This window comes from Lissotriton vulgaris, chromosome 8, assembly GCF_964263255.1.
Source record: "Lissotriton vulgaris chromosome 8, aLisVul1.2, whole genome shotgun sequence".
NCBI lineage: Eukaryota > Metazoa > Chordata > Amphibia > Caudata > Salamandridae > Lissotriton > Lissotriton vulgaris.
This window is the reverse complement of record NC_141696.1, coordinates 572,029,994-572,043,308: the sequence shown is the minus strand read 5'-3', so window position 1 is coordinate 572,043,308 and position 13,315 is coordinate 572,029,994. Positions and strand designations below refer to the sequence as shown.

General features: G+C 40.5%; 1 protein-coding gene across 18 annotated transcripts in view; it reads right to left on the bottom strand.

The window, feature by feature from the left end:
* Nucleotides 1–13,315, bottom strand: part of MCF2L (MCF.2 cell line derived transforming sequence like) — a 1,277,242-nt gene that overhangs the window by 86,233 nt on the left and 1,177,694 nt on the right. For all 18 annotated transcript variants that reach the window (XM_086934397.1, XM_086934395.1, XM_086934398.1 and 15 more), the window contains 4 exons: nt 8,301–8,393; nt 7,977–8,102; nt 6,468–6,689; nt 4,612–4,704 (listed from right to left, as the gene is read on the bottom strand). In XM_086934397.1, the coding sequence (XP_086790523.1) occupies nt 4,612–4,704; nt 6,468–6,689; nt 7,977–8,102; nt 8,301–8,393 (534 nt within the window). The remainder of the gene's footprint in view (nt 1–4,611; nt 4,705–6,467; nt 6,690–7,976; nt 8,103–8,300; nt 8,394–13,315) is intronic.

Below are 13,315 nucleotides of genomic sequence, written 5' to 3'. Positions count from 1 at the left end.
ATCTTTCTCCCCCACAAGTGTATAGACATCAGGAGCCGCACTGCACCAATACCTGTTGTCTGAACCCCTTTGACACATGGAGAAAGCCTTCCAAAACCCATTTACACCCGAACACCCTGGTCCGGGTCCACGAACACCAGCTGTGCTCCCCTGCTCCTAAGACCCTTACAAACCGAGCCCCTCGTTGGAAGCTCTCTGATTGGTCCCCAAGTCCCCCTCTGCAGCTTGTTTGTAGGTCCCCCAACCCTTCTTTGTAAACAGTGTAGCTAGCAAGGCCCTTAACCTGTCCAGCACCTCTGCATTTGGATACACCAGGGCAGGTAAACCCGAACTGCTAGCAGATCTTTTGACCGTGACCCCCTAGCACCTTAATCCAAAAGGGACCCATGAAATACAATTGCAAATACTCTTATGCAGTATAAGTTTCTTTCTCTATAGGAAAGCATTAGAGCATAAAAGCGTATTTGTGTGACATTTTTACTTGACTGTAATAATTGATAACTCGAAAACTACTTACTCAATTAGGAAGTTATTGGTGTTAAAAATTATATAAAAATACCTGTTGTTTTTCTAAACTGGTTTCGAGTTTCTTCTTGAGTGTATCCCTCATTTATTGACTGTGTGTACAACAAATGCTTCAGGCTATCCTCTGATAAGCCTAAACAGCTCACCTACACTACCACAAGAGGGAGCATTTGGGATGATTAATTTAAGCCCTGTAAACCAATAAGGGTCGGCTGGACTTTCTACACAGTGTACCTCATTTTCAATCAATCAATCAAGTCGTAATTGTAGAGTGTGGCTTGTCACCCGAGAGGGCATCCTGGCGCCTGCTGTTGGTCTCAGTCGAAGAGCCAGGTCTTGAGCTCCTTCCTGGAGTGGGTAAGCGAGGGTGCGGTGCAGAGAAGGAGGGCGTTCTAGGGGCATCCTCTGCAGGGGCGTATTCAAGGTATCTGAGCGAGGGCGAGGTATACAGAGTGGAAGTTCCTGGGAGGTCTTTGGAAATGCAGGTAGTGGTTCATGTAGGTGAGTCCTTGGTCATGGAGGGCTTTGTAGGCGTGAGTCATGAGCTTGAACTGGCATCTTTTCTGGGTTGGGAGTTAGTGGTGGTCCTTAAGGTGCTGGGTGAAGTGGGTCCTCTTGGGCAGGTTGAGGATGAGTCTGGCGGCTGCGTTCTGGACCATCTGGAGCCTCTGCCTGAGTTTGGTGGTGCCAGCATAGAATGCGTTGCCGTAGACAAGTCGGCTGGTGATGAAGGCCTGCGTCACCGTCTTGCTGGTGTAGATGGAGCACCACGTGTAAACTTTGCGGAGCATGTGTAAGCAGGCTGACAAGACAGCGTTGACTTGACATTTCATTGAGAGTTTGCGGTCGAGGAGGATGCAGAGGTTGCTGGCGTGGTCTTTCAGCATGGGGGTGGGTTAGAGTTCCGACAGCCACCAGAGAGCTGTGTGTCTACCGAAGATCAGACCTTCAGTCTTGTCCGTATTGAGCTTCAGGCAATTGTCCCTCATCCAGGCTGATACACTCTTCATATAGTTGTGAAAGTTGGTCTTAGTCAAGGTGGGGTCCGCTGAGAGCAAGAGGATGAGCTACGTATCGTAGGAGATGATGTTGATGTCGTGCGATCCGATAATGTCTGCGAGTAATGTCATGTCATGTAGGCATTGAAATGGCTGGGCTGGGAGATAGGCTTTGTGGGATGCTGCACATGGGGTGCTTGGCTTGCGAGGTGAAGGGAGGGAGGCAGACTCCCTGAATGCGCCATGTGAGAAGGATGCCATCCATCAGAGGGCATCGTCAGTGATTTCAATCTGGCATAGTTGATTGAGGAGTGTGTGGTGGGAGTCGGTGTCAAAGGCTGCGGCGGGGTCGAGCAGGATCAGTGTGCCTGATTCTCCTGTGTCAAGTAGGGTGCATATGTCATTTGTGGCAGCGATCTGAGCAGTATCGGTGCTGTGGGACGGGTTCAGTAGGTTGTTTTTCTCCAGGAGTTCAGTGAGATGGAGCTTGATAGCCTTCTCCAGTTCTTTGGCATGGAACGGGAGCAGTGAGATTGGATGGTAGTTCTGAGGATGGGGGTCTGTGAGGGGTTTCTTGAGGAGGGTTCTGATCTGCGCATGTTTCCAGGTATTGGGAAAGGTAGCTGTGGTTAGATGAGGCTTTGAGGATGGTGGTGAGCTGGTGACTGATCTCTTCTCTTCCGAGGTTGAAAGGCCAGTGGGTGCAGGGGTCGTGAGTTCTCCAGAGTGGATGGCGTTCATAACTGTGGTGATGTTTGGTGTGCTGAGTTGTTCCCTTGAGGTGAGCAGGTTGTCGGTGGTGGATCAGACATCAGATGCTGAGGAGGTCGGAGGGTTGGAGATCGAAGTTTCTGTAGATGGTTGCTATCTTGTTGGGGAAGTGGTCGGTGAAGTTGTCACAGACTTCCTGTGAGGCAGGGCATTGAGTTTTCGGTGGCTGACAAGCAGGTGAACTCTCTGACGACGGTGAAGAATTCCTTGGCTTTCTTGCCGCTGGCTTAATCCGGTGGGCCAGGGCCTCCTTTTTTTTGCCTTTAAAAGTGGTAGTCTTTGAGGGATGATTTGAAGGTTGCTCGGTCGTCGTGATTTCTTCTGGTGTGCCATCTTCTTTCCAGTTGTTTGCACCTGCGTTTTGATGCACTGAGTTCTGCCATGTGCCAGCTGGCTCATTTGGTGGGGGGGCTCTGTCGGTTTTGGATGATTTGGTTGGGGCGACTAGATCGGCAGCAGCTTCCTAAAGCTAGGAGAGCATAGAGAGTAGAATAACTTTTACCTATGAGTGCACTGTAAATCTTATTTACAGCAAAGCACTGTCATTATCAGGAGTAAAGGTGGTTGTGTTTCCTGGGAAAGGCAAACAGCAAACATGCGTTCAGAATCCGCATCTGCTCCTCCCAGGCTTGGTATCAGTTTCAGTAGAAAGTGTGATACTGTGACATCTCTGGCAGACAGAATCTACTCCTGCAGTATCTTGCTCGCAAGAATCTGGGGCAAATTACCTCTCCTGACAGGTGGTCAAGTGGCAGTCGTTATATATTGCATCTTATCTCAGATGGAATTTCCAAAATCACATATGGAAAGTTTGATATAACCAATGTGAATCAAAATACTAGTCTAAGATGGATTCTTTTAAAGGTACATGGTAAAAATTTGACAATTCAGAGTACACTGCTTTGGCTATTCTTTGTTTGGCCTTGAAATTGAGATAAACAAAGCACTTGTTACAGATTGATGTTGCATTAAATATTTTGTTGATGTCTATATCTAAATGACTTGACACTTTTACAGTTCTTTAGACAATAAGGGAAGACAACATCTGCATCAAAGGCAGACATGTTGATAATTTTGCAAAAATACAGAAAATGCAGTCACAGCCTATTTAAAAAGTGAGTCAGGCCATACGTATTTATGTCAATTGGGCACTAAACCTGAACTTTTCCTACTCAATGCTTTTCCTACCTACATCAATGGTTGCACCTAAACCTCATTCTGTGGTTCCCCATATTCGACAAGCCCATCTACAGCCTACTGCCTGGATCTGCTGAAGAATTTCTGCTTCTCTGAAATTTTCTAAGTCCGAAGGTTACTCTTTGACTGGGTCGAATGAATCCCTGTATCCAACTAGCACTTCATCATGGTCGGCTTAAATTTCACCTAAGTGTCGGTGGAGCACAACCATATGACCACGGTTGCCGTTTAACACTTTTTAGAGCTATTCTTTAATTCAAATTTTGAAAATACATATCTCCGGTTCCCTTTATTGGATTTTTGTCATTGTGGTATAATTCTTTATTAAAACATTCATTTTGCTAAATTGGTTAGGGATTTTTCTTGCGTTATTTTTATACTTTATTACTGTTTAAGTGCTACATAAATACCTTACACATTGCTTCTGAAGTTAAGACGGTCTGCTCTGTCCTATAGCTACTTGATGGATGAGCTCAGGTTTATTGACTTTGTGGTTCATCCTGACAAGGATTGTGATTATGACTTGAGTTGGGTTCTCATTCCACTCAACTAATAACCCAATTTCTTACACATGCAGTAAGACAAATGTGTAAAGAATTGCTTATTACTCCAAGATTCTCATAAATTCCCATGTTATGCCTTTATTTGTAACTTGTGACAATGAACTGTTCAAAGGAATGTTAAACTCATGATCTTTATACTCATTTGTATTGTCCCTGCATTGCATTTTGTAGCAGGTACAAACTCATGCAAGGGGAGGGGTATGGAGCAAGTCCAAATGCCACATATGGTGGTACAAGAGTTGTGAAAAGATTCAGGTGATCCTGACCTGTAGGCTGTGGAGGAAGACAAGGTAGGGCTGTATATGATGTAGGTATGCTGATGAAAGATGAAACATTTTGTCGCTGTGTGGCTCCAACTGGAAGTCAGAGATCCTGGTAATACCTACATATGAATCACTTTTGTATTTACTGTGTGGGTACAATTGCAATTTGATCAGGGTGGGGGCGTTGGGGATTCAGTAATATTGTTTCAAGTGATGTGGTAGGGCCAGAGTACCACATGAAGTATCAGAGCACAGGTGTCAAATCATACAGTAAGAATTTAAGGCACACATTACCTGTACAATGTAAACTTCTTCTCTTGCATTGTACCATATTTCAAACTTCTTGTTATCCCCCCTAACATTCTCTGTTATCCCAACTGCTGTCATCTGCAAGAACAAATGGACATTAAACCTAACGATTGTTAATTGTAAAAACATTTTTCACAGCTATTTCTTGGCAATAGGTGAACAAACTGCATTATTCACCAGCTGTTCTTAACTTAAATGTCTGCCAGCACCCAACAGTCAAGCAAAGCACTACAAATGATTTCCTATTGCATGATCATAAACTAATTCCAATTCAAGATAACTTAGAATGGCCTTCCTGTGTTGCAGTATATTCCCTGGCTCAGTTATACTTTTGCATTCACATCAAATAATAAATGTATCCATTAGGATGCAAACCACGCCCACTATCACAATCACACGTATCCCATTCTTTCACACATTTTTTTATATATATATTTATATAAATATATATGTATAGAGAGAAAGATATATATATATATATATATATATATATATATATATATATATATATATATATATATATATATATATATATATATATATATATATATAGATATAAAGATATATATCTTCACATACATAGATGTATAAAAATAGATATTCGTACACCTATATATAAATATAGATTTATATAAATAAATAAAAACTTACTTCCCCTAAAACTACTCTTCCCTGAACCCTAAAACACCCTTACTTCCCCTCGATGCTGTGCTTTCCACAACCTCAGAACCCCCTTACCGTCCCTAAATGCTATTCTTCCCTGAACCCTAAAAACTCCTTGCTATCCCATAAGGCTACCCTTTTTTGAACCATAAATAATCATTAATACTCCTTAACCATTACCTATCCCCGAACCCTAAACAAAACCTGTAGTACCCCTTTGTGCTATCCTTCCCTGAACCCTAAAAACTGTTAATACCCCTTAACACTAAACATAACTTAACCATAACAGTCCCTTACTATCCCTTAACACTATCTATTCTTGAACCCTACAAACCACTTACAACACTTTACACATCCCTAAACCCTAAAAAGCTCTTTCCTTAAACTCATAATGCACTGTATATGTAAATTGTTGTAACTTACCTCGTCATAAATTTAAATGCATTGTATTGCCATTCTAACCACTGGGTTACTAGGACTCACATTATTGTTTTATACTCATGGCTTTTAGCATTTATACTAGGGAAGGGTGGGAATATTTTGTATATCTATGCACCATCTCAGTAAGTACTTAATCAAAGGAATGGAATTGTGTTACCTTTAGTACTGTTCAGTCCATGTGCTTTCAAAATCTCAAACATTTTTCATTGAAATTTTTGGTAATGTGTGCCGAAAATATCAATAATAAATGTGGCTTGATGATGTAAAAATGTTCCACCTAATTTGGAGAAGTGTGGCTCACTGGTTAGAGCAGGCAGACCCTGAAGCAGAGGTCAGACCCAGGACCAGGGTTCGATTCCCGACGCGGCAGGGTCTTGAGCTCAAATGTCCATGGACTCGATAATTCTCGCTTCGGTGCCTGACCTTATCATGGGTTCACACTCTGCAACTCTGGGCATTAAGCTTGCTTAATCTCCACAACGGCCCCCCGCGGCGGGATGCCTGGCTTTCACCTTGGGGATGCCCTGTAGGGGATATCTCACAGGGAAAAGCCAGGACGGGTTCCCAAGGCAAGCGCGGAGATACCCCTTCGGGGGTCGATTCTGGCGCTATATAAGAAACATAATAATAATAATAATAATAATAATAATAATTTACTAATTGTAATACTCCGTGCACCTGTGCACATACCAGTTTGATTAGTTGTGTTCAATTTCTTATTTGCGCTAATCACTCACATTTAAGGAATGCTTGTAACTGTATGAAGGCGCCTTTTCATATCCTTCTCCGTTCTCCTCTCTCTTCTTACAGAACAGAACAGCCTTCTCATGGAGGAACAGATGCCTTTGCATTGGCTTAAATCGAGCCAGATCCTTCACTTTTGAATGCCCTTTTTTATGTTCAGTCCACACATTGAAAGATCCCTGCATCAACAGCTTTCCCAGTTCATTAAGGTTTCCCTAAAACAAAGAAAATGAATGCAACATGAAGTCAATGCACAAGAGGTGAAGAATGTGATCACTCCGCAGTCTGAGTCAAGTATTCTCCTTACATGGGACTCATAAAAGATGTTTAGCAGGGCTCATAAAAATCTTTCCTAAACCTAAGGAAATTCAAGACACTAACCAAGGGTACTGACCACCAGCTATGGCTCCATTGTTATCACTAGTTGAATTTAGCAATGGAGAATATTCCAGAAATGCTTATAACCAACTGCACGCACACCTGGTTAACATTTCCACCACAGCAGTTAAAAAAGACTAATGTTACAGTGAGGTAAATTCAGTGCTCGATGTCAAAGGTTGAAAATAACTCCGCATTCTACTTCTCGCAGTAGACTTAACTCAAGAAATAAACCAACATCCATTGTTTCAAGAATTCAAATTGCAACCAGGTTTGGTGACATGGCCTGACGTGTACAGATTATATGTTCCAAATTTTAACTGTGGCCTTGCATCATGTTTTTACTCACACGAGGACACGTTTTAGTCATTTGTTAGCATCTAAAGATGCACTGTATCTAATGCCTTCTGGATGAGAGAATTTTAACATTGGCCTGGGGCAGCTAAATTCACAGCAGAGTTTTGGCATAACAACTTATTAACTTCATTATTTCCTTTACTAGTGATGTGAATTTATTCTGTGTAGATAGCCCGAATATATGGCATGAATCCAGCACGTGTGGACTAAAATTAGACACCTGTGATCCCGATTACGGCAAACATTTTTGCAAAACTGTAATGTAAAATATGTATTATCTTTTTAGTTTAATTTCAGTGCTTCATGGGCAAAATAAACTTACATTGCCTTAATATGTTTCAGTTTGACGAAGGTGAATGCGCTACATGTCGTAGAGACCTTTGCAGTGTATGGGCAGCAGCAAAGCAAAGTTTCCATGTCATCCATTACCAGAATGTGCAGCAACTTGGGTTAAAGAAAATCGATGGCTAACCGTCTAATAGTTTACCACATGAAGTGATACACGAAAAAATGGTGACAAGAAAAATACATCAGTAAGAAATGTTTCATGAAACAACGCATCTAGTGTTTTTAAAAAGCAGACAATTGATTTTTAAATAGTGGCTTAAAAAAGGAAATTATCTATGACGCTAGCACATCCTAAAAGAGGTAGAAAATAATGTGCCCAAAATGAGTGGTCAAAGACAAAATGTAGGTTTTGAAAATTATGTTTCTCATGGTAAAGGAAGTTGGTTTATTAAAGAAATGATTGAAAGTAAGTGTATTACCTCATATCCTGTGATGGCAATCAAATGCATGGAATCATTCACAGACTTGAGAATCCCCAAGATGGATGATAAGGCTTCCTGCAGATCTTCAGCACCGTCGCAGTTCTTACTATACTTCAACATTTCCTATAAACGGTTAGAGAGACTAGGTTCAGGACTAGGACATGTGGTGATAAAAGCATTTCTTCATGAGTTTGTATAAAGAACAAAGGCGCTAATAAAGCATTGCGTACAAGTGTACGTCTACTATTGAGTGGTGATAGTATTCTATTATGATGCTAGACATGTTTTTGTCTAATGACAGTGAAATTCCAATGTACCAACCTTCAATAATAGTTGATATTTTGTTATTCTTTGGACAGGTTTCAGTAAATAGGAGTCCAAGCTCAGCTTGTGATCTAGCTTTCTCTGACATTCCTAGAATGCAATAAAAAGAGATTTTAATATGTTCAGTTATTTGTACTATACATTAAACACTTTAATCTCTACTTTTAACTCACAATTCAAATTTAGAATAAGTAGTGAAACTAAGGCAATGCCAATCCCCCAAACCTCCCTTTCTGTGGCTAAGAGGAAACATTTATCATTAATTCAATTTATCAGATAATGGTATAGAAATCATGGAAAATAAATCCTGCACATTGTCCCTGCTACCACTTCAGTGAACTGAACTATTACCATAAATTAGTTATTGGAAGCATTTAAAAAAATGAATATACTTTTTATTTTAAGTACTTTTTTAAAACAAAATGTAGGTGAGCACATTCTCTGGAATGTAATGCTGTTCAAAAATCCTGGTGTGGAATAATACCTTAAAATCCCGGTCCCCAATAACAGATCAAGGGTGCTTTCATTACTCATTAATATATTGAACCCTTTCCCAGAAACACTGCGGCCCAACTCCCTTTCCTTCTAGTAATCATTTTTCTACATTGGGTTGGCTCAAGTCTAATGTCAATCTTCCTAGTAATGTACCTACTACGCCTTTTGCTGCTCCTTCCCTCTCCCTCTGTGTTCCACTTTTTGCCCTATATACATCTAATTAAGTCGAATTTATGAAAGAGCCCCTTTAAAGTAAAGCTGTTCAATGCCTAAATGAGATTCATACCTCAGTTCTCATTTCTTTTCTATATGTTCGCCAGTCAACAATTTCTGTTCTGTATGAGTGGGAATTTTGGAACTGGGTGATTCTTCAGTGATGTTATCGCTACTTAATATTTATTCTATTATACTGTATAGGCTTATAATCTTCCATTTTCTGCATAACCTGCATATATCAACAAAAATAAACAATTTATATCGCTAATTGATTTACAAGTGTTACGTTGAACACGGCATGCAAAATTCATGGCAGTTACTGACACACTGCTTGAGTTGATCAATCAATTGATTGTTGTATTCAGCACTTTTGGCTCTGCAAGAACCAAAAACTCAGCATTTTTTAATCTTCAAAAAAAGCTGAAAAAATGTTTGTTTCTTTTGCCATATGTATATTATATGTATATTATAATTCCAGCTACACCTGTCTAGTGTAGTTTCCTAATAGAGACGATTCTTCCAGAAATATCATTGTCTAAAACAGAATAAAAACCAACACTGTGTTATTGGATGCAGATTTTAAAACAAAGCTGGGATACAGGCAGGGCCGTAACCAGGAGGGCGGGGCATTTGAGGTCCGGGCCAGCCCAAATTGATTTTGGTCCACCCCCCCCCCCCCCCCCAAATGACTGAGGCAGCTGGCAAGGTATATAATTTAGCAATGAAAATGCCTTGCTTAGTTTTCATCTTGTTACATTTGCTGTGTGTTCCAAGACAAGTTAAATGTCAGGCTATGCCTTCTGAAAAATTGCTGTCTATTCTTTTAAATTAAGATGTTTACTTTTCTTTCTTTGACTGCAAAGTGAGAGGATTTTGTAAAGTGAACTATATGACAATCTTGCTGGGGTACAGACTGGCCCAATAGGATTATATGGTGGGGGGTGGAAATTATGCTGCAATGTTGACTAAATTGTGTGGCAAGAAAACACAAATCATGCAGCTTATTGCAGCGCCATCTGTGATAGATGCGCTTCAATATTTTGTCGTTTTTACATGCTAGCACTGTCTGAGTAACTGTTTCACTTCATGAGTATCAGTTCCACATCCAAATACAGCTACAGTAACTGAAAGGTAACCAGTCAACGTTCGCGAAGGATCTACTATTGCACTGCAGCACGTGTTGCAGCATTTGTAGCAATTTTTTATTTGTTTGAGTTTTGCTCAAAAATTGCTTTCATGAAAATCTGAAGATGATGGATTATGTGACAAATTCAGCAAATTCATAACTATGCGGAAAAAGCGCTACAGAATCAAATAATTCCAGTCGCTTTGTATACAGGGAGGGTGAAAGAAAGTACTGGAGGATGTTAATTTGGTTCTAGTTCACAAAAGATGTAAATAACTGTAAATAAACTACAAATATTTCAACATTTACCAGCAGTTATGAAAGCACAAATGAAGCACATTTTTTAAAATAATTCTGAAGTGTGATGGAAGATTTCAATAGGCTCAAAATAGAACTGTTTACTTACATGGGCAACAAGCTACATACCATAGGGTGGTGTATGGTTGGAAGGGTATTGTTTTTCTTGTGTGATCCTTTGTGGGAAGTGATTCTATATCATGCATGATGGCCTCTGAGGTGTAGTTCTTGTGTTATCAGACACATCTTGAAGCAGTGTGGTGGATGATGAGACACAGATGTGCAGTTTATGGTTTTTTAGTACCCTGGCAGCTTTGAACAGCTCTGTAGGTCCCTTTATGGTATATTGTGATTACAGTTTGCTAGCTAGGTGCTGCATTGGGTTGTCCAATCAGTAATTCTGAGACAGAATTTCTTACACAACACAGCAGAGCAACTTCATTAGCTGCTCTTTGTGAAAGGGAAGCAGTATAATTGTGTAATATTTACAACAACAGGTCATCTTTCTGCTGTCTCCTAGTGTTGATGCACTGCGTGCTGCCTTGCGCCAACTCAGGCACCCTTTCACCATGATGCAGGGTGCCTGCATTAAGGGCACAATTGTTTTTTGGCAGAAAGGGGCAACTTCCTGCACAAAAACAATCTTTAGAGGAATATTCCTCTTTCTATGCGTGCTGAGAAGAGGAAGTAGCAAGAAGAATTAAGGATATTTCTCCTCTTTAAACCTCTCTGGGGGAAGGCAACGCATTTTGACGCATGCACAGGTTTACAAGTTTTAGCACATATGGGAATGCACCAAAATCTGTGGGTAGATGCATGGGAACGCCCTTGCTCCACTTGTGGAACGTCTTCCGAATGCAAAGTAACTCAAGGCAGCGCTATATGCTGCATAGTGCTACTTTGCATTTTTTAACCACGCAAAGCATCTTTGCATAGCTTAATAAATATCAAAATTGATCTTACATTAGGACAGTACCACAAAAGTGATGCAACTCCTACACAAAATCTTAGTAAATCTGGCCCCTTGTACATAGTTCAGGGACAGAGCTGGCATTGTTGGAGAGATGAGTGATTTGCTGTGATGTGCATTATTACATTCATCTAATATATGAAAATCATTGTGAGATTAAAGAATTGCCCATAGTATATAGATATTTAGGACCTGCAGTCATGGACTTGATTAAAGTCCTACAATCTCTTCAGTTATTACAGGTCGCTTTATTTAGTAATGGCTGGTTTATTGGTTGCACAGTAAGTGATGGACAATCTTCACAGCATATATGCTTTAATTGAATGTAAGATGCATAAGTTACAGTTGGCTGCTGACGGCTGGATCTTAGGGCATTAGCATTAAGCGGGGGCCAGAAATAATATATATGAACTTACAAAACTATATAATACGCCAGCAAAGCATAGGTCAGCCCTAATTAACTTACCTGCTTATCAAAAGTAGTTTGCTGGTTAGGATGTTTCCAGCCTATAGACTGTAAGTTAAAGACTGAGCTTGAAAGTGTGGCTGTCTTTCCAGATTCTGTGGCAGGGATGTCGGTGGTGTAGTTGCCTTGGAAATATCCATGTTTTCAATTATCGTCTGAAGTGTTTAGACTGCTGGATGCTTTGCATGCAGGCTGATAGTGAGCTCCAGAGCTTTGGAGCTTGTATTGAGAAATCAGTGCCTGCTACAGATTTCTTATTATAAGGTGGTATGATGATAAGTGGTGCAAGCCTGGAGCACAATGTCCTCATTAGTTTGAAGTTAGCTACTTGATATAACAGTCCTTTAAGTTGGAGGGTCTGTGAACAAATGGAAAGCGCCTTGAACATTCCCTTCTTGCTATAGATAGATGTCTGGAGTGATGGCAAGACTGGAGTAATGTGTTCTCTTGGGTGAAGGCAGTGAAGAAGTCTTGCAGCAGCATTTTGAATGAGTTGTATTTTGCATATGATGAAAATAGGTGGGCCATGGTATAGTCTGTATGCAATGTCATACTTGAGAATTATGATTGTGAGGATGGCTTAAAGTTTTTTGTTGGGCTACAAGGTACGGGAGGATACAACAGAGTGTTTTCATTGTGTAGAAGACGCCTTGTTTTACATTTTTAACATGATGTATCAATTAAGGCCTGAGTCCATGGTTACCACTAGGTTTCTTCTCTTGATTTTGTTGTAGGGGCCTCATGTTCCCTAGGCCATATGGCGACAGACTGGTATTTTTTTCCCCCAGGGGATAAGCACTGTCTATGAGGTATTTAGCATGAGATGGTTATTCATCATCCATGTGTTAATTGCCCACAGATAGTCATCAAATTGTAGAGGTCTTCCAGACTATCCATTTAAAAAAAATATTTGGGTGTCATATACATGGTGGTAACAGCAGAGGTTGAATGATTCGATCAGATGTGGTAAATGGGTTAGGCATATGGTGAATAGTGGGATATGATGGACCCCTGAGTGATGTCACATTATTGTGAGTGAGGAGTTGATATGAATGGTAGTACCAACACCAGTTCACTGTCACAGCTGCGGCACCAATAATTCAATGTGCATTAGCTGAATGTCCTTCTCATCTTTCATGCATGCAGGTCTAACAAGAATTTGCTGCATGAAGAGACTGCACAACTGTAATCGGCATTGAGTCATTATCTTCTTGAGCCAATATTTTTCATAATATTTCCTATTCCTTAAGCTTAAGTAGTTGTCACTACCTAAACCTACCAGCCATTCAGAAACAATGTCCTATCAGGAAACTCCATATTCCAATATGGCATGGTGGTTCGATTAACCTATTGTGCTGGGGCAGAGTTATCAACAGTCAGTTATTACTAAGATTTTACTGACATTGCTTTAGCCTACACTGGCCTATTGTGAAATATAGCCT